The sequence below is a fragment of the Vipera berus genome, assembly GCF_964194415.1.
Source record: "Vipera berus genome assembly, chromosome: Z".
Classification (NCBI taxonomy): domain Eukaryota; kingdom Metazoa; phylum Chordata; class Lepidosauria; order Squamata; family Viperidae; genus Vipera; species Vipera berus.
The window spans coordinates 77,986,122-78,013,349 of NC_138205.1; the positions used below are offsets into that span (position 1 = coordinate 77,986,122).

At 37.3% G+C, this 27,228-nt stretch overlaps 1 protein-coding gene across 1 annotated transcript in view; it reads left to right on the forward strand.

The window, feature by feature from the left end:
* The window catches only part of ULK4 (unc-51 like kinase 4), a 195,042-nt gene that overhangs the window by 76,876 nt on the left and 90,938 nt on the right, over window positions 1–27,228 (forward strand). Inside the window, exons 23-31 of the mRNA XM_081346237.1 lie at window positions 1,687–1,820; window positions 11,124–11,245; window positions 17,827–17,883; window positions 20,043–20,094; window positions 20,193–20,287; window positions 21,837–21,888; window positions 21,982–22,123; window positions 23,005–23,097; window positions 25,788–25,836. Of these exons, the coding sequence (XP_081202363.1) occupies window positions 1,687–1,820; window positions 11,124–11,245; window positions 17,827–17,883; window positions 20,043–20,094; window positions 20,193–20,287; window positions 21,837–21,888; window positions 21,982–22,123; window positions 23,005–23,097; window positions 25,788–25,836 (796 nt within the window). The remainder of the gene's footprint in view (window positions 1–1,686; window positions 1,821–11,123; window positions 11,246–17,826; window positions 17,884–20,042; window positions 20,095–20,192; window positions 20,288–21,836; window positions 21,889–21,981; window positions 22,124–23,004; window positions 23,098–25,787; window positions 25,837–27,228) is intronic.

Consider the following 27,228-nt stretch of genomic DNA (forward strand, 5'->3'; position numbering starts at 1 on the left):
TTCCAATTGTGCGTGGTAAGGATGCTGACTTGTTGGGGCAGCCTTCCCTCACACAGTTCCCTTGCCACCCCCTCCTCTCCAGAGATCTGCAGGGGAGACAGATCTGGAGGGCAAGGTGCAGCCTCCATATTGGCCACTTCTATCTCTCCAAGCCCTCCTCGATTAAACATACATTATATACAAATTAAAACACAGTCAAAAAGAAAACATAGTTAAATCCCTAATTGCAGCTCTTCATATATTTTCTGGAAAAACCGCCTTTATTGATGTTAGGAAGGAAGAGCAAACCTTATTAAGGAACTCTTAACAGGAAGGGAATTGAAGACCCCAAAAGGTCTTGTTCTTTCTAATCTGCCTTCCATTTGAGTCTTTAGTTCTCATTATTTTATTATTATGTATTTAAGAAGATCAAAGGCCTCCATAGCTCAGGATATTCACCTTAAAATCAGAACCCAGAAAAATTTAGTTAATCCACAATACTGCCCTATGAAGAATGAAGATAATCTTTGGGCCCTGAGAGCATGCAGGTGTCAAGTCAGAATATTAGTGGCACACTTGTCAGCAACTGGAAGTGTATAAGTCCATGTACTTCCCTTTCCTGTCTCACAACTCAATCGATACATCTTTTTCTCATAAGCTCCTTAAAAAACCAACAAAGTATACTATAATTATCAGGAAAAATAATTCTGAATTCTTCTGAATTCTTTCCCCAAGGGGGAAAGGAAAGTTTACAGCCTGCAGGTTGCTAGCAAAGTCGTCAAAGAACTTAGTTATTGCTGCTAAAGAAAAGAATAACGAATCCATTTTGTAGCTCTCTCCTGTTATTACATCCTCTTACCTCCAGGATGTGGCCTGGGATTACACAAGGGGCTAGTCCAGAAGTAGGCAACCTTGGCTCTTTTATGACTCATGGACTTCAACTCCCAGAATTCCTGAGCCAGCCATGCCAGGTGTTCAGTACAGACCTTGCCAATGTGATTTTAATAGCCCAGGAAGGGATAGGAAAACCCAAGGAAAACCTTGCAATCCATAAACCATGGAGGACTATGCTTGTTTTGCCCTTTTTTGATTCTCCTCCCCAGCAACAGCCCATCAATTTTAGAACTGCATGGCCACAAAGATAGAGGCCTTCAGCCTCCCAATCCCTGCTTAGAGAGGGATTTGCACTTTGGCGAGAGTCAGGCCGTATGCCCCCAATCAAAGGAAAAACCTGAATCTAGCGGGCCAGAAGGAAATCCAGCCACTGCGCCCCTCCGGTTAGCCTCTTAAGAAGATCTGAGGGAGCAACTTATACTGTCATATTTCCTCTGCTTCATTGTGATGGAATTGCTTATCCAGTAACAGGCTATATTTGATGTTAATGCAGTTGCCACCATAGGAAGAAACTGTAGATAATATGTTGAAAACTGGACTTAATATGGAAGCAAAATGGTAAAAAAAGGCAAAATTCCACATTACTAAATAACCAATTGCTGTTTATTGTCTAAATGGCTATTATCACTCCTTGAATTTTTACCTCTGGTTTAACTTGCAGAATTAAGATTCTGGTTATTCAGAATTACCTCTGAGACAACTGATCCAAAAATTGGTTTCTTAACCAAGTGTAAATATTATATACAGTTAGTTTCAATCGTCTTTTGGAGAAATGTCAGGATTATTTTTTTGTTGTTTGCTTTTTGAAAGCAGATTGGTGATGTATATAGAAAGGGATAGCCGAAAAGCTACACCAGGAAAAGAGCAACAAAGCAGCAATGAATACTTGTCAGGATGCCTGGATCTTCTCATCTTTCACATTGTGCAAGAGCTGCCATTACTTCTAGGTAAATTCTGTTGCATTATTGTTAATTAACTTCTCCTTTTGTTTTTCATGTTTTTTCTGCAAATTATTTCACAACAATACCTGGAAAATATTTCAGGACTGTCCACTGACAATGAACTGCAAATATTCCCCGTGTCCAACACAAAGCTGAAAGTGCAAGTGCAAAATTATGTGCATTGAGGCTAAATATCCTAACTATTCATACAGACCAATAGGATCAGAGAATCTGAGAATAATGTTAAGCAGTGTGATAAAGATTTCAACATACTGAGTATGTACCATTAAGAAAAGCCAATAGCATGTTAGGAATAATAAGTGTTATTAAAAATACATAATGCTTTTATGGTATGACTGTAGCTAATATATCGAGTGCAGTTCGGGTCACCACACTTCATAAAGGATGTGGTGATGGTACAGAGGAATGCTACCAAGATAATCAAGTTTCTAAAACAGCTTCCATATGAGGAAAGGTAGCAACATCTGTTTTTTTTAATGTAGAAAGTAGGCAAATGAAAGAATACTTGATTTGGGTGTAGCAAATTATGCATGGTGTGATAAGGTGGACAAGAAATAGATTGGTTTTTTTCCTAAAATATTAGAACCAGAAATCACCCACTGAAATTAAATCCTGAAAGAATCAAGACAGACAAAAGGTAATATGCTTCAACAGAACATGTAATTAAAATTTGAAATTAACTATCATGAGATGTATTAGTTGAAAAAAAAATGCTGGGCTAAATCATGGCAGTCAAGGGAATCAATGATTATTAGCCTTGACATATCAGTGCCTCTGAAGCCCAATTGATAGGAAATTTATGGACTTCCTTGTAGTACACAACAAACGTGTGGACTAGATGGGCCAGGGGTTCAACCTAGCAGGGTATTTATTCCTTGTGTTTTTATGATTTTATTTTAACTCTAACCCAATCTTTATATATATTTCCAATGCATGAATACCAAGCAAATATGTGATGTACATGTACCTTTTTCTGCCCAGCTAATGGGGATGATTTAAATGAGAAGGATAGCACACAGAATAATTCTGGTTGCATCTACTTTCCTCTTTACATTGTAATTTGGACATATTGCAGACTCAATGACAGGGACATCCCCACTTTTCTATCTCAGTTGCGCACTTTGAAGCTTGCCAGGCCAGTCTGTGTTCTGCTTTGGGTGAATATGCAGATGGAGAAAGGAAAGTGACCAATATATGCTATGAAGAATTACAAGATATGCTGTTTCAGTGACCTGAAAGAATCATAATGAAATTAATAGCAGTAGGAAAGGTGTAATGCTATAATGCAAAGGTAACAATTTGAGGTTCCAAAGTAGCGATTTCAAAGAATGTACAATCCATTTTGTTTGCACTCTGGAAGATATCTCTAATTACAGTGCCTGAAAATTAATTGCATTATTTCCTATCATTTTGGGATGAGAAGCAAAAAATTAGCGTAAGCCTTAAAGTAGTTCAAGAAACAAAAATAAATGCCTTAAAAACGCAATGAAATAGAATCCACAACTCTTGGCATCATCTACCTTGCATCATAATTCTAACCAGTGCATCCTTGTCAGTCACCCCTGAAATGTTTTAAGAGTGCTGTAAGGGAAGTACTATAACTGTGCAAAGCATTTTGAGGTGCAATTCATAAATCATGAGTCATGAGCAAAGAACCTCTCAACACTGAACATTATACTGATGGTATGGTACAGTTATTTTGAGGACATTTCTAGATTTTCTCTGGATGCATAACCATATCACTTAGAGATCAATTCCCCTAAAGCAGAGGTCTCCTACCTTTTTGGCACCAGGGACCGATTTCATGGAAGATAATTTTTCCATGAACCGTGTGTGTGTGTTTCAGGATGATTCAAGTGCATTACATTTATTGTAAATTTTCTAAACAAATAAACAAATAAATAAATAATGCACTTTATTTCTATAATTAGATTAGATTATACCAGTGACTTTCTGCTTCTAAGAAAGTGAAAAGGAAAAGAGACAATCCTAAACTCAGCCTTACAGCATTGCAAGCCGGGTAGGAGCGCACGAAGAAAGGAGGAACACACACACATACATCACACACACACATGCAAAATACACCAAATTAAACCTTGAAAAGCAGGTAGGATGTTGCCAAAACACGAGGCACTTAGAGCATCAAAATAAAAGCAAAAAACTCCAGTTGAAATGCAACAGAGCCCAACGGTCTTAGAAAAGATGAAGATGAGAAAGAGAATCCCTTGGAGATGCAGTGCTTAAGATGAAAGGTAGCTTCTCCCTGTCCCCATTTGCACCCTCAGAAAGACACCCTCACGCACACATACTTTGGGAGGTCCCTTCCAATGATGCTTTGGGGAAGCCCCTGGTTGCAAGCTGAGCTGGCGCACATTTGTCTTAGAAATTTGGAGAGTTGCATGAAGGAAGCACAAGCCCAGCTGGGGTGCCGGGAGGGGGAGAGGAGGAAAGTGAAGAAGAAGAGGAGGAAGAAGCAGCAGGAAAAAGGGAGCAGGAAGAGGAAGCAGAAGGAGAGATAGCAGAAGAAGCAGGAGGAGGAAGGACACGGAGCTCAGATGTTGCAAGCACAGCCGTTGGAGGACCTTGCACTGAGCAAGATGGCTTCTGGCCTGCAGACTTGCTGCATTCATGAGGGTGGAAGACACGTTTTCAGTGCACCTCTAACTGCGCAGCCTGGTTCCTAAGTGCCCACGGCCAAGTACTGGTCTGCGGACTGGGGGTTGGGGACCCCTGCCTTAAAGTACATGCAGCTGACCTTGGAAAATCCTGAAGTACTTTTCCTAAGCCTTTGAGAACATATGGCTGTCTTGGAGCCTCAAGGAGAGGCTTTGGGGGAATATGCAAATGGAGGAAGGAGTAGTAAGTAATTTATGAGACCTCCATTTCTATGGAGCTAGGAGGATAAACTACTGTATGAGGCTGTTAATAGAATTTTGTATGAGGAGAACAGCTATAAAGCATACATACAGAAAAGATGAATTGGATTTATTTGAGAACAGGTATAACATTTCTAGATATATAAGAGTTTCATGTAATAAAGCAAATACAAATTGGGGTAAAAATTCTTATAAGATGCAATCGACAGTTCAAACTATACCAAGTTTAAGTGTATTAAATCAATATAAAAGGAATTCTCTAATCAGAGATGCATAAATATTTGGATTTAAAGTGAGGAGGGCACTTCAGATATCCACTTGTCATCTTAAAGGAACTAGATCTTTTCCATGACACAAAGATAATCCTTGAGTTATGACCATTCATTCAGCAACTGTTTGAAGTTACACCAGAAATGGAAAGGAAAAAAAGCAAGCTAAAGATGAAGCTGTTCCCTTATTTTACTTTTTTTTTAGAAAATTTTTATTGGTTTTCTAGTTTTACATTTGAATATTTGAAAAGCAATGTGGCAGCTGAGTTGGTCAGTAATTCGATAACATACAAATATCTTTAGTACCGATCTCAAACTATTACATTAAATGTTTCCTCTTTTCTCCTTAGTATTTACTGTCTCATCTTTAATACAATTCTTATTATATCAATTAAATCAAAAATAACTTTCTTACATTTATCAATAATTTTTAATTTATACATATCCTAGGTGTTTTAACATTCAATCTTTTTAGACAATCAGTGTCCTGGTTAATTTTTCTCAATTTTTAGGTTTCCCATTAATATTTATATTTAACGTTTGATATTTATAATTTCCAAGTTTTAAATAACACCAATTCCCTTTATCACAATTTATCAGAAGATCTAATGTTCAAAATACACATCTATTTGGGTTCTCACCATCTTACATCAACTAATTAGTCATACAATATAATATAAAACATATTACATTCATTAATTTTTAGCTTATATATATCTTAATTACCTTTACATTTAACCTTTATAAGCAAATCAATGTTCAAATTTAAGTATTAATATTTATACTTATAAGTTATAAATGACCAAAGTTTTCTTTATCTCATCTCATAACGGTATCTATTATTCAGAATACACATCTTATCTATTTGAATATATTCTATTTTAATTCTCACAAGTAAGTCAAAACCCCAATTTTCTTCAGTCTTATTTTAGCTTTGTTTGCCAAATCGTCTTCCATTTCCGTGCTTTTGAGTTGTCAAACAAATCTCCTTGTATAGATTATTTGACGTAGAAAAAAACCATCCGGTTGCCATTTTTTTGAGAGGACCAACAAATTGTCTCTCTATTTTTCCATCTCAACTGTCCTGAACTGTTTATCTTCTCTTCAATCTGTTCTTTTTCTTGATCCTCAGGTTCCTTTTGATTTATGTAGAAAGTCTTTTCCTTTTTCCATATTATCAGCCCTTTTTCTGGGTTTTCCATTGTCTGTATTTGTTGATCAGTTGAATCTTCTGTCATAAGAGCCTTGGTGGAGCAGTGGGCTAATGTCTCCTTAAGTAACACCAGCTGCCTGCAGTTAGTGCAGGTTCGCATCCCACCAGGCTCAAGGTTGACTCAGCCTTCCATCCTTCCGAGGTAGGTAAAATGAGGACGCAGATTGTTGGGGGCAATTAAGCTGACTTTGTAATAATGCCGCTTGGGGTGTGTGTGAAAGCCCTAATAAGCAGGCATATACATAGAATGAAGGCTACTGCTAAGCTTGTAAGCCGCCCTGAGTCTTCGGAGAAGGGCGGGATATAAATGGAATTAAAATAAATAAAATAAAAAAATAATCTTTAATTGTTCCTTCTTTTCTGTTATATTCTGTATAGTTGATTTTTAGTTGTAATCAAAGCTTGAGTTCATGTATCGGCTGACAGCTTGTTCTTTTCTATAACCTCTTATTTCATCAGTGGCTGTAAGAATAGATTGATGAATTGCTGTCAACATATAGAGAATCTGTTCCTACTCTTCATCCATATTCTCTTAGTAGAGTATTTAGTTAAGAGCTTTACAATCAGAGAATGCAAAAAAAAAGATTTTGTCACTGACTGAGGAACATAGCTGGGCTTCTCTCAGCTGATGTCTCAAGGTTAGATAAGTACATAGAAGATGTCTGTGTCCTGAAAAGCATTGTTGTGAGGATGAATGAAAAACCATGGCTGACCTATGAGGTCCGCAAGATGCTGAAAGCACAGAATGTGACCTTTAAATCTGATGACATTCTGGCACTTAGAACAGCCAGAGCAAATCTGAAAAGTGCCATAAAAGGTGCAAAGCAAGCCCATTGCCAGAAAATTCAGAACTTTTTTCAGGACCCAGCAAACACCAGGCAAATGTGGCAAGGGATCCAGGCCATTACGGATTACAAGGTGACTCCATCATGATGCAAGGATGACACAGACTTCCTAAACCAATACATTTTTTGGTAGATTTGAGGCATCAAATAGTACTCCTGCTAGGAAAACTGTGCCCCATCTTGATGAGCAAGTGCTAAACTTTGATGTCACCTCTGTCCAGAAAACACTGCAGAAAGTTAACATTCAGAAAGTAGCAGGCCCAGATAACATCCCTGGACGTGTCCTCAGGGAATGCACAGATGAGCCGGCTTGTGTACTCACAGATATGTTCAATATCTCATTGCAGCAGGCAGTGGTCCCATCGTGTTTTAAGATGACCATCATCTTGCCAGTGCCAAAAAAGTCCACTGTTGCAGGCCTCAATGATAACCGTCCGGTTGCATTGACATCCACCATTATGAAATGCTTTGAGAAGCTGATAAAGGACATTATTGTATCTAGCCTCCCGCCAGCATTTGACCCACTTCAGTTTGCCTGCCGACCAAATCGCTTTATGGAGGATGCTATTTCTTCTGTTCTCCATCACACTTGGAGGAAAGAAATACGTCCGTTTGTTGTTAGTCGACTTCAGTTTGGCGTTTAACACAATCACACCGCAGCATCTAGTAGACAAACTCAGCCTTTTAGGCTTAAACACTCCTTTGTGCAACTGGATTCTTGATTTTCTTACCAACAGGCCCCAATATGTGCGAGTTGGAACAAATACCTCTAATACCATTTTCTTGAGCACAGGTTCTCAGGGCTGTGTCCTAAGTCCACTGCTGTTCACCCTGTTGACCCATGACTGTTGTGCTAGGTTTGCCACCAACCATATTGTGAAGTTCGCAGTTGATACAACAGTAGTGGGCCTTATTCATGATGATAAGGTGGAAGCTTACTGCAAGGAGATTGAGGGGTTGGTGAACTGGTGTAAGGAAAACAAACCAGTTTTAAATACCAGAAAAACCAAAGAGATCATTGTCGATTTCAAAAAATGCAGGCACAGCCATATTTCTCTGTGCATTAATGATTCACCTGTGGAGATGGTTACCAGCATCAAATTTCTGGGTGTGCAGCTAATGAGTAGGCTGGCTTGGTCGCTCAACAGTGAGAAACTGGTGAAGCGGGCACAGCAGCACCTGCATTTTCTGTGTCACATGGGAAAAGCGCATCTTCCTTCCTTTAGTCCTGAACACTTTCTACAGGGGAACGATTGAGACCATCCTGTCATACAGCATCACAGTCTGGTTTGGAAGCATCACTGTTTCAGACAGGAAGGCAGTGCAGAGAGTGGTGAGGATGGTTGAAAAGATAATTGGCAGTTCCCTCCCCTCCCATCCAGGACATAGCACAAAAGCGTTGCTTGAGCAGGGTCCATAAGATTATCTGGGACACAACACATCCTCTTGACGACCTGTTTTCCTTGTTACCTTATGGGAGGAGGCTTCGTGGTATCCGTAGCAGAGCATCCAGATTCAGCCATAGTTTCATTCCATATCACATTAATCTTGTGAACTCTCAAGCTTCCTCCTTCTGTTATATATTCAAGATGGACGGCATTTAATATTTATTTGTTATGTATATGTAGGGGTGTGGGTCTATAAATATCTTGTATATAGTATGTTTAGGTGTGTGTCATGTATGTGTTTCACTTTGAGAGCGAGCAACTAAATTTCATTTTTGATGTATGCTGTTGTGCCCACAGTAAAAAAAAAATGACAATAAAGGTTATCTTATCTATTGTCTGGGCTGCTGGCCAAGTCTGTTTTTAGCAATAACAAATTGTAGTATCAGGTTTAGTTACAAGTTTTAAAACCAAAGTTTTTATAATCTTTTCAGTTTTGCTTCTTTCTTATAACTAAAAAACCCAATCTTCAGTAAGTATAGAAAATCTTTTAGTCCACAAACTTTAAAAAATTGAATTCCAATTAGGATCAAGTTATTCTTTCAACATTTTAAACTCCCCTGGATAGACAGTCACTGCTGTTTCTTGAGGGAGGGATAAAAATCTCCTTTCCCTCTCCACAGGGGGGAAAGTACTTTAGGGAGCTTATGCAGGTAAAGAAAATAGTTAGGATTTAAGGGAGGTAGAACTCACCCAGTCTCATCCGCACTGCTTTAAAGTTGCCTGGTGGTAAGTGTGACTTCGGCTGTCTTTAGCCTAGTGACGAGCCATATTGCTGTGGCCGGTCTTTCATATGCCGGTTTGGAGAGCTGCCCTGGATCAAGCAGAAGGGCTACTGCCCTCCCGCAATCCAACAGGGATCCCCCTCCTTGCTGTTCACCCCTACAGGGTGACTTTCAACCCTTTTCAGGGTCCCCCAGCGAAGCAAAACTGTACGCAGAACACGGAGCTCGCCTTCCAGAAGTCCATGGTGGCTGCCTCGGCAAACCGGAAGTCCAGCAGTCCCTCCCTTTACTGTTGCTGGGATTGTAATGGTTTGGATGAGATTGGGTTTTATGCTAATGCTGATAACGGGGAGTGCCATTGCTAAGTATCACATAGCAGCAGAAATTCTACTTCCAATTGTGATTGTAAGTTGAGGATCTCAGCCTTCCATCCTTCCGAGGTAGGTAAAATGAGGACCCAGATTGTTGGGGGCAATAAGCTGACTTTGTAAAAATGCCGCTTGGGGGTGTGTGTGAAAGCCCTAATAAGCAGGCATATACATAGAATGAAGGCTACTGCTAAGCTTGTAAGCCGCCCTGAGTCTTCGGAGAAGGGCGGGATATAAATGGAATTAAAATAAATAAATAAATAAATCATCTGTGTATAACACCTGTGCAGTCTCAGGAAAATTGTGTTTGAGTTGAGATGACAGTAGTGTATGGCAACCCTGCCACAATGTCTATTGGCACCTCCTTGACTTAAACACTTATTTTCTCTTTTAACTTCTGACCTGAATAGTTGGACATTTCTGCATCTCATGCATATGAGGAGTAGCGGGTTCTGAAAGAAATACATAATTTTATATTCTGTTTCAATAATAGAATTGAGAAATAATATGCTCTGAATGACATAATGAGAAATATGGAAGAGCTGGATGGCTAAGCAGTCAGCTCCCTTGCCAGTTTTTAGTTCTTTCTTCCTGAGAAGTGTTTTTTATTTTTATTTTTTGAACTAAATATTAAATCTTTAATGCACTAATAGTGGTAATATGTTGTTGCTTGCTGCGTTCCTAAATTACTAAGTTATCAAAATTTGTAAGAAATTGTTTAACTGTTGATTTAAATTATGTATATTATATATCTATTAAAATCTTTGACTCCTCTCATAGATGTGTTTGTGTGTGTGTGTGTGTGTGTGTGTGTGTGTGTCTGCATGTCCGTGTGTGTGTGTATAAATAACAGTGGTACCTTGGTACTCAAATGCTTTGAAACTCATCAAATGTGATTCTCAGTGCATGCAACCATTTTGTCCATTGTTTCTTTAGTACTTGATGGACAAGCTAGAACTTGTTGGTGTTGGCTGCTTGTGACCTACTACATTATTTCTTATGGGAAAACTTTGTTTTCATTGGTTTTGGTACTCATCACGCTTCCCAGAACCAATTAACAATTACCGAGGTACCACTGTAGTTAAAATTCATTTAAGATTTTATTTTTAGATGTGTTGCATAATCATATTAAGTACAGAAATGCTTATTAAAATTTGATTGCGCTTAAGCCTGAGTTTGGCCGTGCAAATTGATTTTTGCTGTTCAGTCAAAATTTTACTAGATTTCAAAATGTTTTTAGCTATGTTCATGTACTTTGTATAGCATATTTCTTAGCACATTATCTAAACCAAAAAGAATCTATCAAACTCAATGCAAGAAAAAGAACATATGCTCTTCTGAATAAGACTAAAGCAACTTCCAGCTTCATAATAGTTGCATTTTGGTCAGTGGATTTCATTGGAACATGTGAATCAAATTTGTGCTATGCCAAAAATTGGTTGTGTGAGAAGTCATCTATAGGAATTTGAAAACCATAGTTTATAATTTAGTTCCATAGCAAAAGTATTGATGCTTGCTTTTAATACTCTGATGGTTGTAATTTGTAGGGGAAATTCTTGCTGTATTAGCCAATGTATCAGGACGTAAACATCCATCAACGGTTCAGGCCAAACAACTGAAAGGATGTCTTCCAATGATGCCTGTGGTACTTCATCTTGTGACATCTCAGGTATTGTTACAATGTTACAGTTGTTACTACCTTGCTGACTTCTTTTGGAAAGTGATTGCCTATATCCTATATGTTATTCCCTTTTGGAGAAAGTATCCATTTGCAAATGGCAGAAGAAAAGTAAGATTACAGTAGTAGCCAAAAGGAATTCGGTGCAGAATATTGGAGGGGGAAAAAAGAAGAAATCTAATTAAATCCAGTTCATGACATTACTGTTCACTCTAAAATTGGTCATTGTGAGATACCATCAGTTGTTAACATTGATCAGTTTTGTCACAAGAATTCTTCAGATAAGTATTATGCATTCATGATCTGTTTTCCTCAGCCATTTTTATTTTCTAGATCAATAGACAAGATAATCAAATATCATCAACTAGCATGGACATTTAGAGAATTGTAGTTTCAACTTCTTGCCTATTTTCATTGTGTGCTTCCCTTGACTACTGTTGGAAGGGGAAAGAAAGGAAGACAAGAAGCCCATAGGGAATACAGTAATATGAATAATATGAATTGGCAAGATATAAGGCTTTTTGTCACCCACATTTGTGCCTATTTGAAGTACAGTCCACGACTTACAGCCATGATTGGAAACAGAATCTTGATCATTTGATGGTCATTAAGCACAATGCCCTTGTTACCAATTTGCTTAATGACTACAATGTACTAAGCAACTGCATGGGTCATTAAGTAAACAGAATTCAGGGACAAGGAACCAGAACAACTCTGAATAAGTCAAAGCAGTTACTTTATTGTTGATCAATTATTATTATCTATATAGCATATGATGAGAATATGACAGAAGAAAAGTAAACGTATACACACAATCCATGCAATTATATACAAAATACTTACAGCAATATGGCTGTGGCCTCATAATTGGATGTCAGTTCAGCTGTCCAGGTAATTGTCTCTGCTGATATTTTCGTCCAGATATTCTAGGAAATAGAGAACGCAGGTTGTGTACAATCTTGCACAATATGTTAATTGTTTGCATATAAGCATCACAATTTCAATAAGGGGAATCTTTCCTTCTCCAGTGATACAGGGCAGAGACACTTCTTCCAGTATCACACCTAATTCTGTTCAATTTCATCCAGGTAGGCAGGTCAAAACCAGGTGTTTGGGTAAAGGGATCACTAATGGTCAGGCCACAGAAGGTCCTTGGATCATTCCTCTTTCCAGGCATTCTCAGGGTTAAACTGGATAGATGTTAAGTGGATATGTGTTTTCCATGCTCGCCTATGGGATTTCAATCTTGTGGTGGAGGGTGGAGTGCCCTAGTAAATAAGGAGGGCTTGTTGTTCAGGATCTTTGGCCATAGCTGAATGAGAGCTTGTTGTCTTCTGATGTGGGGCAGTATGATCTTGCTAAGTACTGGTAACCTGTGCACAGGAGTGGGATGCAATGTACCAGAGGTAATATGCATTGTCTGGTCGAGTTGGACATTAAACATTTGGGTGTGGGCATTGTTAAGTCGCATGTTGGCATGATATTCAGCTATGGAATAAACCAAAGCCAAGGCTGTTATTCCTAGGATATTAGCATCAGCAGCCAGGATGTCCCAATCTGTCTTTTCAGTAAATTGTTGCGGCTTTTCAATTTTGTAGCTGTTTTTCCTTGTGGTAATCCATTATTCAATTTATGGTATCTGCTTCTACTGAATTCTGTGGAAACTTAACATGAACCTGTTACTCAATGTATTGTCAATCAAGGCAGTGGTGTAATGACAAGGTATGATCTGGATTAGTTTGAGAAGTTCTTTTCTCCAGACTTTATTGTAGGCTGCCAAAAGTTAAAGAAAAACTGCGACATTTTTCAATTTTCCTTCAAATCCGTTCTCCAAGTAGGAAATTAGTGCAAGGACTTGATTGCTAAATCATATTTGGGGCAAAATCCAGCTTGTTCTACTTGGATTACAGATTCTACTGCTAGGGCTATTCTGTTTAACAGAAATCTTTCTAAAAGTTTGTAGAGAAAAACAATTGGCCTGTAACTTTGGGGAAGATTTGGATCTTTCTCTGGTTTCAAAATTGCAATAATTTTGGTCTTGAATATAGCAGGCAGTCATGTTGAGTACAGTATGGAATTAAAAAAAAGGCAAACCAATGTTTTAGTTGCTGGCCCACAGTTCTTCAGTAATTCTGTGTACATGCCATTAAATCCTACAGTATAACATTTTCTAAAGAATCCAGGCCCCTCTGCATTTCTTCTGGTGTAAATGGGTGTATGTATAAAGCTATGGATTCCACACTGATGGTAGAATGTTTTCTTGAGAATATGGATAATTAGTCTGATTTTCAGATAAGGGACCAGGCTTTTCTGCTTGAGTGGGTAAAGTTTAGATTTTCTACAGTCCTGATCATTTCTCTTTTCTGGCTCTATCCAGGAACTTCAGCAATTTGGTTGCTTTCTCCATATTACCTTCCTGTTCAAACTCAGCACAAAAGCAATTTTTCTCCTTACTCCATCCAGGGACATAATCTTTACTGTAGCTCTGGGAATGTTTTTTTTAGCCATAGATTTAATTAATGTATTATGTGATCAAAATTCAGACACTTGGCAACTGACTCATATTTATGATGATTGCAATGTGCTGGGGTCATGTGATCACCTTTTGCAACCTTCTGACAAGCAAAATCAATGGGGAAGCCAGGTTCACTTAACAGCTGGTTTGGGCAACAGGCTTGGGGATCCAATGGCAGTGGAGAGCTTGTGAAATAGGTATATTGTATGTAAGATCTTAAAGGTACTGCCTTCCTATTATGTTTAATTATTTATTTTAATATAATTGTATTGAATAAATTTTGAGCAAAATAAATACTTAAACAATACAAATATTAGAAAAGAAAGGAAATAAAGAAGAGTAGTGAATAAGTAAGAAATAAAATAGAAAGGGAAAAATATAAATAAGGAGGTTCCAATTGTTTTGATAGAAGATCTCTCTCTTTAAGGTTACATCATCATTTTCCTCTTCCATAATCTACCTTTTCTAATCGTCAAACCCATAAATCATAACTTCATTTTTTTCAGTAAAAAAAATCCATAAAAATTTCTAGTTGATCTTTCTTTAAGCAAACAAGTTCATTTTTGCGAGCTGTGATAGTTCCATTATATTCACCAACCATTCCTCTACTGTGAGTATATCAGAGTCTTTCCATTATGGGACATGTAGTAATCTCACAGTACAGGTAATCCCCAAGTTACGAGTGTTCACTTAACGCTCGTTAGAAGTTACGTGATCAGCCCTTATGAGTGACCGACTACAAAGGCTCTGCAATATTCACCCTATTCCTTTCTCTGCTCCCCACAACTACTTCCCACTCCCTTCCTGCCGCGCCAGACTCACTTACCTTGCAAAATCTGTCTCCTCTCTGCCGCAGTTTCTTTCTCTTTGAGGGAGAGGAGAGTTGGCTTGGAAATGCTTTTCGCGCCAACAATGGAAGATCCTGGGTGCCATAATATCACACAAGTTCAAACACAGATTCTGTGCAGAAGAGATTATGCCCCCCGGAAGCTTCCATTCTCTTGGGGGGGGGGCAAGTGTTTGCTTTGTTTGCATGCTTATTGGGCAAAGTGTGGAATCGCAGTTGGCCAAGTGCAGGAACCAATGCTGTCTGTTGCTCAGGTGCACTGCTTGTTCACATGCGGCAGCCTTAGTTTGTGGGCAGGAATGAGGCATCACGGGGCCAGGTTCCTTGCACCTGCATCCAAGCTGGCAGCAGCGGCAACCATCTGAGTGGCCATGATTCCCCTCCCCAGGCAGCCAGCCAGCCACCCCGGCTGACCTAGTCCTCGCCTGGCTGGCTGGCTGGCTGGCTCACCACTCTTCTCATCCTCCTCATCCTCCTCACTCATTGAGCAGCAGCGGCTTGAGTTTCTCTGTTCCAAGTTAAAGGAAATGGAGACGCAGAGCAGGATTGCTCTCAATAAGGCCGGTGCATGCAACACCCCTGCGTCTTCTTGAGAGCAATCCTGCTCTGCGCCTCTGGTTTCTTCCTTCGGGACAGAGCGGAGAAACTCAAGCTGCTGCTGCTCAAACACTTTTTTACCCAAATGCAGACCTGAGAGAGATTGGAAGGTCTGTGTGCCTGCAGTGGGGCACTTCAGAAATGGAAAGGAACGCTCTGTGTGATTGCTTGAAATTCCATGTGACTCAGGTCTCCATTCGGATGAAAGGTGTTTAAGCAGCAGGCTTGAGTTTGTCTGCTCCTTCTGAGTAAAAGGAAATGGAGGCGCAGAGCAGCATTGCTCTCAATAAGGCTGACTCACTCCAGAGGCTTGTTTTCGCTAGGAAGGGGCTTGAGAAATGGCTTTTTCCTGCAAAAACCTAGCCAAAGAGCAAGAGAAGCATGAGCTATCTTAGCCCTCCTACTAGCCCCCCCATGGCCTTCCACACCCTGAGATACCGTGTGCATCTTAACAAGCAAGGGAGTAACCTTGTTCGAAGTACGAGATTCACTCTATGACAGGGCTTTTCATCCAGTGGTACGGGTACCTGTGCCACCTGTGGTACATTGGCACCCAGCTTTTCATCCAGTGGTACGGGTACACGTGCCACCTGTGGTACATTGGCACCCGGCAGGTGGCACGTGACCATCCTAGAGAAGTGATAGTGGGAGAGGAGAATGAGTTGAACTGGTGGCAGCACTGCACAAGCCTGAGTGAGAGATGGCTGGAGCTGCAGGGCTGTCAGGGCTCAGCGGAAGCACCAGGATCAGCACCAGGTTCCAGCTGGAACTCAGCGCTGATCCTGGCACTTTTGCTGAGCCCAGAAGAAGTGCCGATCAGCTGGAATGTTGCAGCATCTCCAGGGTCTTGTGATTTACATTCAGATGCTTGGCAACTGATTCATGTTTATGACAGTCACAGTGTCCCAGGGTCATGTGAAGTGACCAAAAACTGCTGCAACCACCCAGCAGATGGGGGGAGTAAAAACCAAACACACCACACACCCCGCTGCCAATCCTCAACAGAAATGCTCACAACAATGAAAACCTCAGACAGGAGGAAGAGCGCCGTCAGGCGGGCAGGCAGGTGTCTTGCTCGATTGTGGCTTGGGGGGCACTTTTTTCAGTGCCATTGTAACTTCGAACAGTTATTAAGCGAACAGTTGTAAGTCGAGGACTACCTGTACTTCATCACTTTTTTCCTTTTTTTTGATCAAGTTTTTGACACCTTGCTAGGTGACTGGTGGTACTCGGATGTTGCCATATCCTAAAAGTGGTACAATGGGTGAAAAGGTTGAAAAGCCCTGCTCTATGAGTTTTCGAGTTATGAGTGGAATGGGCAGGCTCCATTATACTCGTAACTCGAAGACTAGTGATCATATATAAAAATAGTCTCTCATGGCTTTTTTCCCATTTGTCTTGTCCATTAAGCCCAACAAGAAAAGAAAATCTGGTTTCAGTTGAATTTTGGCTCTTAAATATTTTGTATATATTTCTATTCAAAATGCTCTGATTTTTTTTTTACAACCATCACAATAAAATTATCTTTTGTGTTGCCTACATTTCCAGCATAAATGTGAAGTATACATTTTTTCTAATTTTCCTGGAACCATATACCAGCAGCACATCATTTCATAGTTCTACTATAACATAATGTCAACATAATATTTACTATATATCCAAAATTCTAAATCTACTTTACCATAAACTCTTCTTCTTCTTTGTCTCCATTTCTCCTCACCAGGAGTTTATAAATTTTGGCAATTATATATTCATTGTTTGGGTATAATTCAACTTCACATTTATCCTTTATTGCTCAGTTACAAATATTATCTTAAAATATCCACATTGAATCTTAGCATGAATAGAAAAACCTCTGGAAACTAAATTCTTCTGCAGCTTATTTTTCTGTTATTTTCATTTCATACTCTCCATGTTATTGTTCTAACAAATTTTGATAGATTTACCATTTCTCTTTTCATCCTTTTCCCCATAAAATGCTTCTTATGCTGAGAATCGTAAAAGCATTTTCAGCCACAGTCTGGGTTTCTATTTGTTCCATAATCTCAGTGTCACTTCTGACATAGCGATTTTTAAAATATTAGCCTCAACTTAATTGTCCTATAAAAAATCTTGTCTTTGTCATACTATAAAGAATATGCTACCCAAGTCTCAGATCATTCCTTTTTAATTCTAGAATTCTTTTGTTTCTCAGCAGCACATTTCTCAATGTTTTAATTGTTTAAGGGTTATAAAAGTTTATTTATAATTGTACTGTTCTTATTTTGCACTGCCCAAAATAACATTCATGAGATGGCGAGCTATGTAAATTTGATATAAACTTTAAAAGTTCAAACAGTTTTTTCTGCTTGTTAGATCAGCGGTCTCCAACCTTTCTGGCTTTGTGGACCAGCTGGGGTGAAAGAAGGGATGGTTTTGCGCAAGTGATAGGTGAGCACGCACATCGGTGCAACTCCCGCTCATGCAAGTGGAGCTGCACACATATGCGCGCTCACCCACTGCTTCCATGGTCCAGTTCCATAATAAATGACTTGTTTATTAAATGACATTTAAATTATACTATATAAACATGTTTATTATTCAAATACTTATTATGTTTTCTAATGCATATAGGTATTTCGCCCTCAAGTTGTAACTGAAGAGTTTCTTTGCAGCTATGGAACTTTGTTGGTCAGTAACAGTTTTCATTCATATTGTTGAAAATATGGAGAATGTACTGAAAATGAAAACAATCTTTATTAGCAATATTTATTCTTATATATTAGATGCAAATATCTTAATTTCATGTAGCACTTTTTTTCCTCTAGTATATCCTTGGGAAAAAGGAGTGACTCTCCACAAAAAATTTGCAGAGTTCTTTTTTTAAAAAACAATTTAATTTTGGTGAAATCTGATTCCTAGAACTCTGCTCTAAATTATATATATGATGGCTGCTAGTATGAGTAAACTGAACTTCTGAGTAGACTGAACCTCTCCAAGGAGCAGTGAGAGTGTGTTTGGCCAAAGTAAAGTGAATTGGATTAGGAGATGTATAGGCTAGATCGAGTCAGCAGTGGAAATGAAAATCTTGAAGTAAGATCCTCAAATAAAAACATGTGCACTGTATAAAATGGGAGTATTGGTGAAAAGCCATTCAAATTCAGAAATTCATTGGCTCATCAAGTTCCTTTTCCATATACACATAGTATTGAGGATACCTTGCTTTGTATTGGCATTTGTGAACCAATTTTTTGAATATTAATTGCAAATTAGTAGTGGACTTGTAAGAACGGTAAATGCAAGTTTAAGCTGCATCAAGAGAAGTACAATTTCTAAACAGGAATTTTGTAGCAGACCCATTTGTGGTAGCTCCAAATCAGGATCTTGTAATATCTCATCATTTTATAGTAAACTTTATTAAAAGACTGCTCTGCAGCTCAGTTCATCAGTGAAATGGAGTAGCTAGACTAATCATTGGATGAAGACCAGAAGGTGGAGAAAACCAAAGAGAGGTTGGTTATGCAAAAGCAGATGTATTTGTCGTAATGAACAGAATGGATTTTTAATATGTTACAAGTTGACTGATAAAGTATTTAATTTGTCTCACATGTAGTCTGTATTTGTAAGTTATACTTCGAGCACTATCTCAACTTTTCTATTGCAAAGATAAATAAATAATGTGTCAAATTCATCATTCTAATCAATAGGCTATTTTTTCTAAATTCAAAAAACTATTTCATTCTTTGACCTCATAAAAATTAAGAAATATCTGTATAGCAGTTAGATTTTGCTTCTCTTAGATATAAACAATACAAAAGCCATGGGAATAATAGTTTATAAATAAATAAATAAATAAATAAATAAATAAATAAATAAATAAATAAATAATATTTATTTGTCCCACAGCCTTAATATTTTATTTTTGCCTGTTCTCAGGTGATTTATTCATGTTACTCTTAAATATCAATTTAATTTTTAGTTCTTACTTTCATAAAGTACATTGTCAGAGAGACATAAATAACAGAAAATCACAGGGTTTTTTTTAATGAACTAATTTCTTTATAGCTATATCTTAAATCTCAGGATTTCTTTAGAAAATTATTATTTATTACCTACTAATAAGGGACGCGGTGGCTCAGTGGGTTAGGACGCTGAGCTTGTCGATCAGAAGGTCGGCAGTTTGGCGGGTCGAATCCCGAGTGCCGCGTAACAGAGTGAGCGCCTGTTACTCGTCCCAGCTTCTGCCGACCTAGCAGTTCGAAAGCACGTAAAAATGCAAGTAGAAAAATAGGGACCACTACGGTGGGAAGGTAACAGCGTTCCGTGCGCCTTTGGCGTCTAGTCATGCCGGCCACATGACCACGGAGACGTCCTCGGACAAGCGCTGGCTCTTCGGCTTTGAAACGGAGATGAGCACCGGCCCCTAGAGTTGGAAACGACTAGCACACATGTGCGGGGGAACCTTTACCTTTACCTTTACCTACTAATAAAATATACCTTTAATTCTTTGGCTTTTATTAGAAATTATCTTTTTAAATGCTCACTGTGCTAATTTAGTACCCAATAGCATTCATCATGCTATAATGTCAGAACTTCAAAATTATGTGACAAAAGTAATAAATCTGAAATACTAAGGTTGCAATAGTATATTCTGTCCCTTTTTAGGAAGTCATGTTCCTTATTTATTTTTATGTTTATTTTAATTTCATTTTATTTTTGTGCACTGTTTTTTCCACGTACTATCACTGTTATGTAGACATTCTATATTATTTTAATTAAGCAGCTGTGTAAATCTTCAAAGTGAGAAAGAATATGTTAATATACATTGATTTTTACATTTCCCTCTTCAGAATTTTATCAAATTGATAGATTCAGGTGAAACTAACTTGGATGGAGCAATAGGTAAGTATTTTCAAGATAATGTTATTTGCCATCTACAAACACCACATTTTTCTTTGATATCTGAAATATATATTATCTTTGCCCCCTCATCCAAACAGGTCAAACAGCTTCGGAAGAACTGGTTAAGACTGTTTTATTAATATTTGAAGCAATAATTCAACATCCAGCATTGCTGATACTTTACTATTCAACAGTAAGTGGTGCAAGCACATATCTTAAAATCCTCCTCCCACCTCCCCACTTCTGTGGAATTCTCTGTAGAGGTGGAGTGATAAGGATCCCAAGCTCTGTGCTTCAAGTCCTATGTTTGATTTTGGCAGCCAAAATGTATATTTCATGACTGAAACAGGTGGTTTATGTTTGACTGTATTAATTAAAGAAAGTAGGGAATAATATGGATGATAGTCTTGCATTAAAAATATAAATGTAGTAGTTTTGCAAGTAGTTAAAGTAAATATGCATTCTGACCAAAGGATGCTTATATACTGAATACAGTTCTTGGATTGACAATAATTAGCAAATACCTAATCGATCGAAAAATGTGGACTGAAAATTATGAGCCCGTAAAGGTTATTTGAGTTAATGTGACTTATTATCTTTAATTTTCCTGGTATCAGTTCCCGCAATGACAATGTACCCCATGCAACAGTGATGATGATAAACAAGTAAAATATTTAAAAACTTAATATTTGGAAATAAGATGCAGTTGAAATATATTGAACATAACTCATATGACAAAAAATAATTTCCTCAGGTTTGAAGGTATGCTTTTTCTGGACTTTTGTCTTCAGTAAATGATTTGATTTGATAAAAAGATGTTTAGTTTGTGTGTATTGTGTATCACTGTGATATTATATGCAAAGTTGAAATGAGCTATTTCAAAATACATAACTTTAGATTACAATCTTGATCAGCAATGAAATCATCCTGTCAAAAAAGGGATTAAGAGATTTAGAGCCCTTGGGTATACTTTCAGAAGAAAACTTTTTTTTTACATCACTGTTGATTTTTATCAAGAGAGCTGACAATTATATTCACACCATTGTATAATATTTATTTATTTTCTTAGCACAGCTACTATGTTTTTGATTTAAGCAATAAAGAATTTTACTTCGCAAGATATAATTTTGCTAAGCTCAACTATCTTTTTTTTAAATCTTTTTTTTTAACTTCAGCCATTATGTTTCTAAAATCATTTGTTATGAATTCAGTCAGGATAAGTGGAAGAATGAACCATAGTGGAATACTCAAAGATCTGAAAAGCTATGGTGGTCATTTTCAGTTTATTAAAAAATAAGTCTTTGATCCTGATGGCCATATTATACCTCAGTTACTGATCTAGGGGAAATTTCATCAGACAAGAACTTATAGCCTACATTTTATTTGAATAAGTAAGGTAAATTATGTAAGCATTATATAAATATGAAAAATAATTTGTACTAATACTGAAAATGAAAAAAATAAAATGCATAACAGAGATACATGTTCAGATTGAACATAACATGTTTTCTTTAATAATATAGAAAGAATCCATCTGTATAACTTACCTATTAGCTTTTATATTGTTACTTTATTTCATAAAAAGCAAAGTAGGTTAATTTTTCTTATAGATATGATTAAGTATGACTGATAGCTTTATAAAGATTATAATGGGGAACTGAATAGAGATTTCAAGTTTAAGATTTCAATTTTTTTAAATGTATGAGTAATCTAAGTCAGACGTTTATTGTATTTCTCTTTAGATTATGGATTATGTCCTGCCACCTTTAATTAATTTGGTCTTCAGTCAAAATGGTAAATATACAGACACATCAACTAAGACACTCCTTTTGCTTTTAATTAGATACAATTGTGATGTGTGGTGTGTTTTTACATTGACTTTTCTAGTGGAATGGAGACTCTTCAGCTTGCGGTTGCTTACAGAAACTACTTCGCTTCTTCTAAGCCACAAGGTCATCACTGAAGAGAAAGAGAATCTTAACTCAAGCAACAAACTTCTATGTCTCATTAGGAATTCATTGTTGCCTCAGTAAGTACCAAATTAAACCTGATTGTATGCAGTCACCTATCGAATATACCTGTGCTTTTCTAAAAATATAGCTTGTTTTTTATGGCAAAAGTATGACAGATGCTAATTGTGCTGGTCATAATGTAAGAAGTAGATAGGACCTTTTCACCTTACTTATATATTTAGTGCATTTATGGGCAAAGATTGAGAGACAAGATGAATGGACTGATATATAAATGTATAGATAGAGGTATATTCATATATTAAAAGTCCCTTGTAAACATTAGCAGATAGTAACAGTGCTGCCTTTATAAGAATCTTTTTGCCATCCCACTAGAATAATTTTGCCCTGTTATAATGCAAGTATCATTATGCAGCTCTGTTTTTATGTAAGATATTTCTTTACCATATGCAGGGTATACAAATCCATTTCTTGGTGATGAACCGGAAGCTATTTTTTTTTCAGGTTGATTGGAACTGGGAACAATGTTTCATTATTTTTGATGTTGCAAATAATATTTCTAACTGTATTTATGTTTAGTTTATATTCTCATTTTTGCTGCATTGTTTTTGCACAATTGCTATTACATTAAAGATTAAATAATTTTTTAAGCGATTTATAATATTTCTTGCATTTCTTCAGCATTCTGACACCATCCTGAGAAGCTGTCAGATATAGTGTGTGTATCTGACTTAAAATAGATATAAAAATGAATCATAATAGTTCACTGCTTGGTGAACACTATCCCCTTATCAATCAAATAAAAGTGACAGGATTTCAAACTGAGATAGAAAGAGATAGTGTTTTACACTTTGCGACAGAGTAGTTTTAAACAATTTTTCTCATATAAAATTATATTTGAAAAGCTTATCTTTTTATCAGATGTTTCCTTTTGAGTTAGATTTGAACTGATTTTAATGGAACCTGACCCAGTGCCAGCTTATGCACTGAAGCTGCTGATTTCAGTTACAGAATACAACCCTGCTTTTATAGGGTAAGTAAACTCTCATTTTATTAATCATAGTACAGAGAGGCACTTAGATTTAATGATCTTGATGGAATTTTTGAAAATCCATTTTTCTTTAGAAAAAAATCACTCTCTGCTAGTCTTAGGACCAGATACTACTTGGGCATAAGTAGATTTCCAGGGAACTGCTGTGTTGAGGAAAATGTACCTAAAATCCTATAAATTCAAAATCTTTAGGGCATACTTGGGATCCCGGGAATCAGATATTACTTTCATTATTTATTTAATCTTAAATAAATTAATTAAAAGTCTGCCTAACAAAATGGTAAGAATGTATTTGATAGATTCAATTTCATTGCATAAATGTGGTTGAGTTCACACATGACACTATTAATATTTCACTTAATTACTGATTTGAACTAATTGAAGAGATAATAATAATAGGATTTTGACAGCATTATTGTATAGTAAAGCAACTGTCAGACTCTCTCTAAATTTGCTTAAGCAAATTTATTGCAGGCTTCCCCAGGCAAAGTAGAGAACAAAATCTACATGGAACTTTAATAGTGTCTTTTTCTTTCCAAAGATTTTTTAGATGGCTAACTCATGGAACTCAGTTGCCAATGATATTCATATCTTCTAACTGGCTAATTTTATTCATGGGGAAGAACTTCACAAATTTATGATTTTAGGCACTCAGGATACCAAAAATTGTGCATTACTATTTTAGTATGTGCAATTTTAGCATTAATTTTGGTTTGATTTTTATCAACTATATTGCCCATGTCATGGTTCATAATTAAATAAATTAATATATTTTATAGTTATATTTTTGTATTAATTTATGTATGTCCCATTAACTTGCTTCATGACAGTGATATAAAACCATGGAATAATTTCCAAAGAAACATAGCATTTCTTATATTTTAATACAGGTAGTCCTTGACTTACAACAGGTCACTTAGCGATGGTTCAAAGTTACGATCGCTCCCCCAAAAGTACTTAATGACCCAGTCCCGACGTTACGTATATTGTAGAACTCATGGTCATTCGCCTTTCCGACTGACTGCAGACTCTGCAACGTACACCCCTGCCTACTTCTCCCCTATCCTTCCCCACCAGGTTCCTCCCAATCTGTCAATGATTGCTTACTTTACAAAGATCTCCAGAGCTCAAAATGTTGGGGTAGGAAAGGAGGAGAGGCTGTTTCATTGCTAGGCCACGTGGCAAAAAAGTGATCATCTTTCTCTGAGATAATGGAAAAATCTTTCTGTTTTGTTTTTGTTGATAGACACTAGCTTTCTGTTCCCAGAAAAAGCAAATGGTGAGGGAGAAAAATCTTTCTTCCCTTACTTGCTGTTTGCCTTTGGTCCCTTGCTAATATCAGGTGGAGGGAAAACATGGAAGTAACTAGAAATCTCTTCCTTTAATGTAAGCTTCTCTTAGATGCTGGTCTCTGCAAACTAACATGTACATCTAATGGTGGCTGGAGGAAAAACATGGAAACAGGCATAAAATTCATCCCTTCCCTCCATTGACCATTAGCTGCAAACAGCAAGGAAGGGAAGGAAGATTTCTCCTCTTCACCATTTGCTTTCGCTTTGGAATGGAAGGCTAGTGTCTAGCAATAAAAGGAGAATAGAGATTTTTTTCCCCAGCATCTCAGAAAAAGCCGCTTTTCTGCCATGTGGCCTAGCAATGGAGCAGCCTGTCCTTTCCTACCCCAACATCCTGAACTCTGAAGACCTTCAAAAGGTAAGTGAGTGATCAGTGATGGATGGGGGGATAGATGCAAAGGGTGGGTGCAGAGGATGCCCAAGCAGTTGCGGGGACCCCAAGGGATGGGAAGTGGAGCATGGAATATTTCAGTGGGTGAGGAGAAGCTGCAGAAAGATGATTTTGTTCCTGTACTAGGCCCCTCATGGTCTTCTCCGCCCTTGAGGCACTCCATTGCCACTTAATCCACCTATGCATTCATTTACCAAATGCATTGGGGGGGGAACTAGGACGGGGACTTGTTCACTTAACATTGGCAAGCTCTATTACATTTATAACTCAAGGATTACCTGTGGATTTGATGAAACTTGTTTAACCAAAACGCAGTCATAGTTTTAAGATTCTGGGACACAATTTTTTATGATCTTATGTGCAATACCTTATAATGTCACATATGTTGTATATCTATCTTATATTTTGTATATTATTTCCATGATTTATATTTGTAATACACAATGGTAATTCTTTTACTATTTGTTATCCTTTTATTATTTGCTAGTCCTAATTGGGACTAGCATTTCTGTCACTAAGTGGCATGTTCATTGAGCATGACATCATGTGACTGTGGTGGCTATCAGTTCTGGCCATAGTTATTAAGTGAATCATCATGGGTGGTTAAACATGACTTCAAATTATTGCAGCTTGTGACTTCCTGCCGGCTTCCCCATTGCTTTGCTTGTGACAAGGTAGCTGTAAAAATTGCAAATGTTGTTTAACATACATCAATTGCCAAGCACCCGAATTATGATCATGTGACCACTGGGATGCTGCAACAGCCACAATTTCAAAGACTGATCATTAAAATACTTTTTCATTGGTATTATAAATTTGAAAAGTCGCTGAACAAGGGTTCAGTAAGAAAGGACTATCTACAGAAGCAAACTTGTTCTCATTGCTTGCTGCTTAATTATTTAATTATCTATTTTTTTGTGTTCTCACAGGGTAGTTGAAGAAATCCACCTTGTTCCAACAATTTTTCAAGTTATCCTGGTAAGAATAAATTTTTAAGCTTGTGATTTTAAAATAATTTTAAAAGAGTACTTACTGTGTTCTGCTTTCTCCTGTGATTGGGAAGCCTTATCACAGGGATGTCAAACTGCTGGCCCGCAGGCCAGTTGCATCATGCAGAGGCCACGCCCACCCCAGCTCCGGCAATGCGAAAAAAGTCACGATACAATGTATCACGAGACGCATCGAGTTTGACACCCGTGCCTTATTGGATTAATTTCATAGTGTTATTTTCTGTAGAAATTACAATTCCTTTGGGATTTGTTTTTAGCTTGATTTGAACTAATGAAACATTTCTACATATTCTTATCAGAACTTTAATTTTACTAAAATACATGCCACTTTATATACAGGGGTGTAAATTTTTTAAAAATATATATAAAACCTCAGCCTTTGATATATGCCTAGCTCACCAGTAAAAAAAGAACACTGAGAAATATACAACAGCTTATGCAAATACATGTTTTGGAATGTGTGCATTTAAATATATTGTCTGCAACTCAATAAAGAAGTTGCATTTTTCCCAGGATTACTCAGTTCCTATGGGGCAACAGCATCTTCCCAGTCAAATCTAAAATTGTATAACTCCAGGAAGTAATATAATAGTGGCTCCAGTTCTCTTGAGTTTTGCAGAGATCCCCTGATATAACTGAACATCTTGAGAAACAATTGGATATGGCAACCCTATAAAAATCAGATTAAATTAGATGGTCTAAAACATTATTTCAAAAAATACAAATAACATATCATGAATTGTATACATTGGCTGAAAATCAAAGGAATTATAGATTTGGTTTTATAGGATTTATACAAGTACTGTATATTTTCTATATATTTGTGGAGTCCTTGGTGGTGTTTGAGCTTGGTGGTTTGCTTGCAGAAGTTTCATTACCCAACCAGGTAACATCATCAGTGTATTACCTAGTTGAGTAATGAAATTTCTGCAAGCAGACCACCAAGCTGAAACAACCACCAAGAACTCCACAGTTCAACCGTGAACTACATATATTTTCTTCTATTTCTATATGTTGGTAATTCTATTTTGAAATGGGGTTTCTGTATCATTTCAAGAAAAAAAATCATTTAGGAAAATGCTTGGGGACTTCTATGTAAGAGCTGTTTTACCCACATTCAGGGATCAGTCTTTGGATGCATTGTGAATCTGGACACCCGAGGAAAGTAATTATCTTTGGAGACTTCTGTGTATCCTGTCAAAGGAAAAGTTTATATCTCTAATTTTTGACTAAGCAAAATGAATAACAGTACATTCATCTTAATAATGTAGAAATGTGCAGAATCTATGAATCAAGATCTCATGTAATTGCACTCATTAATAATCTGAAAAATGATGAAGATACAGGTTCCGTTAAATTT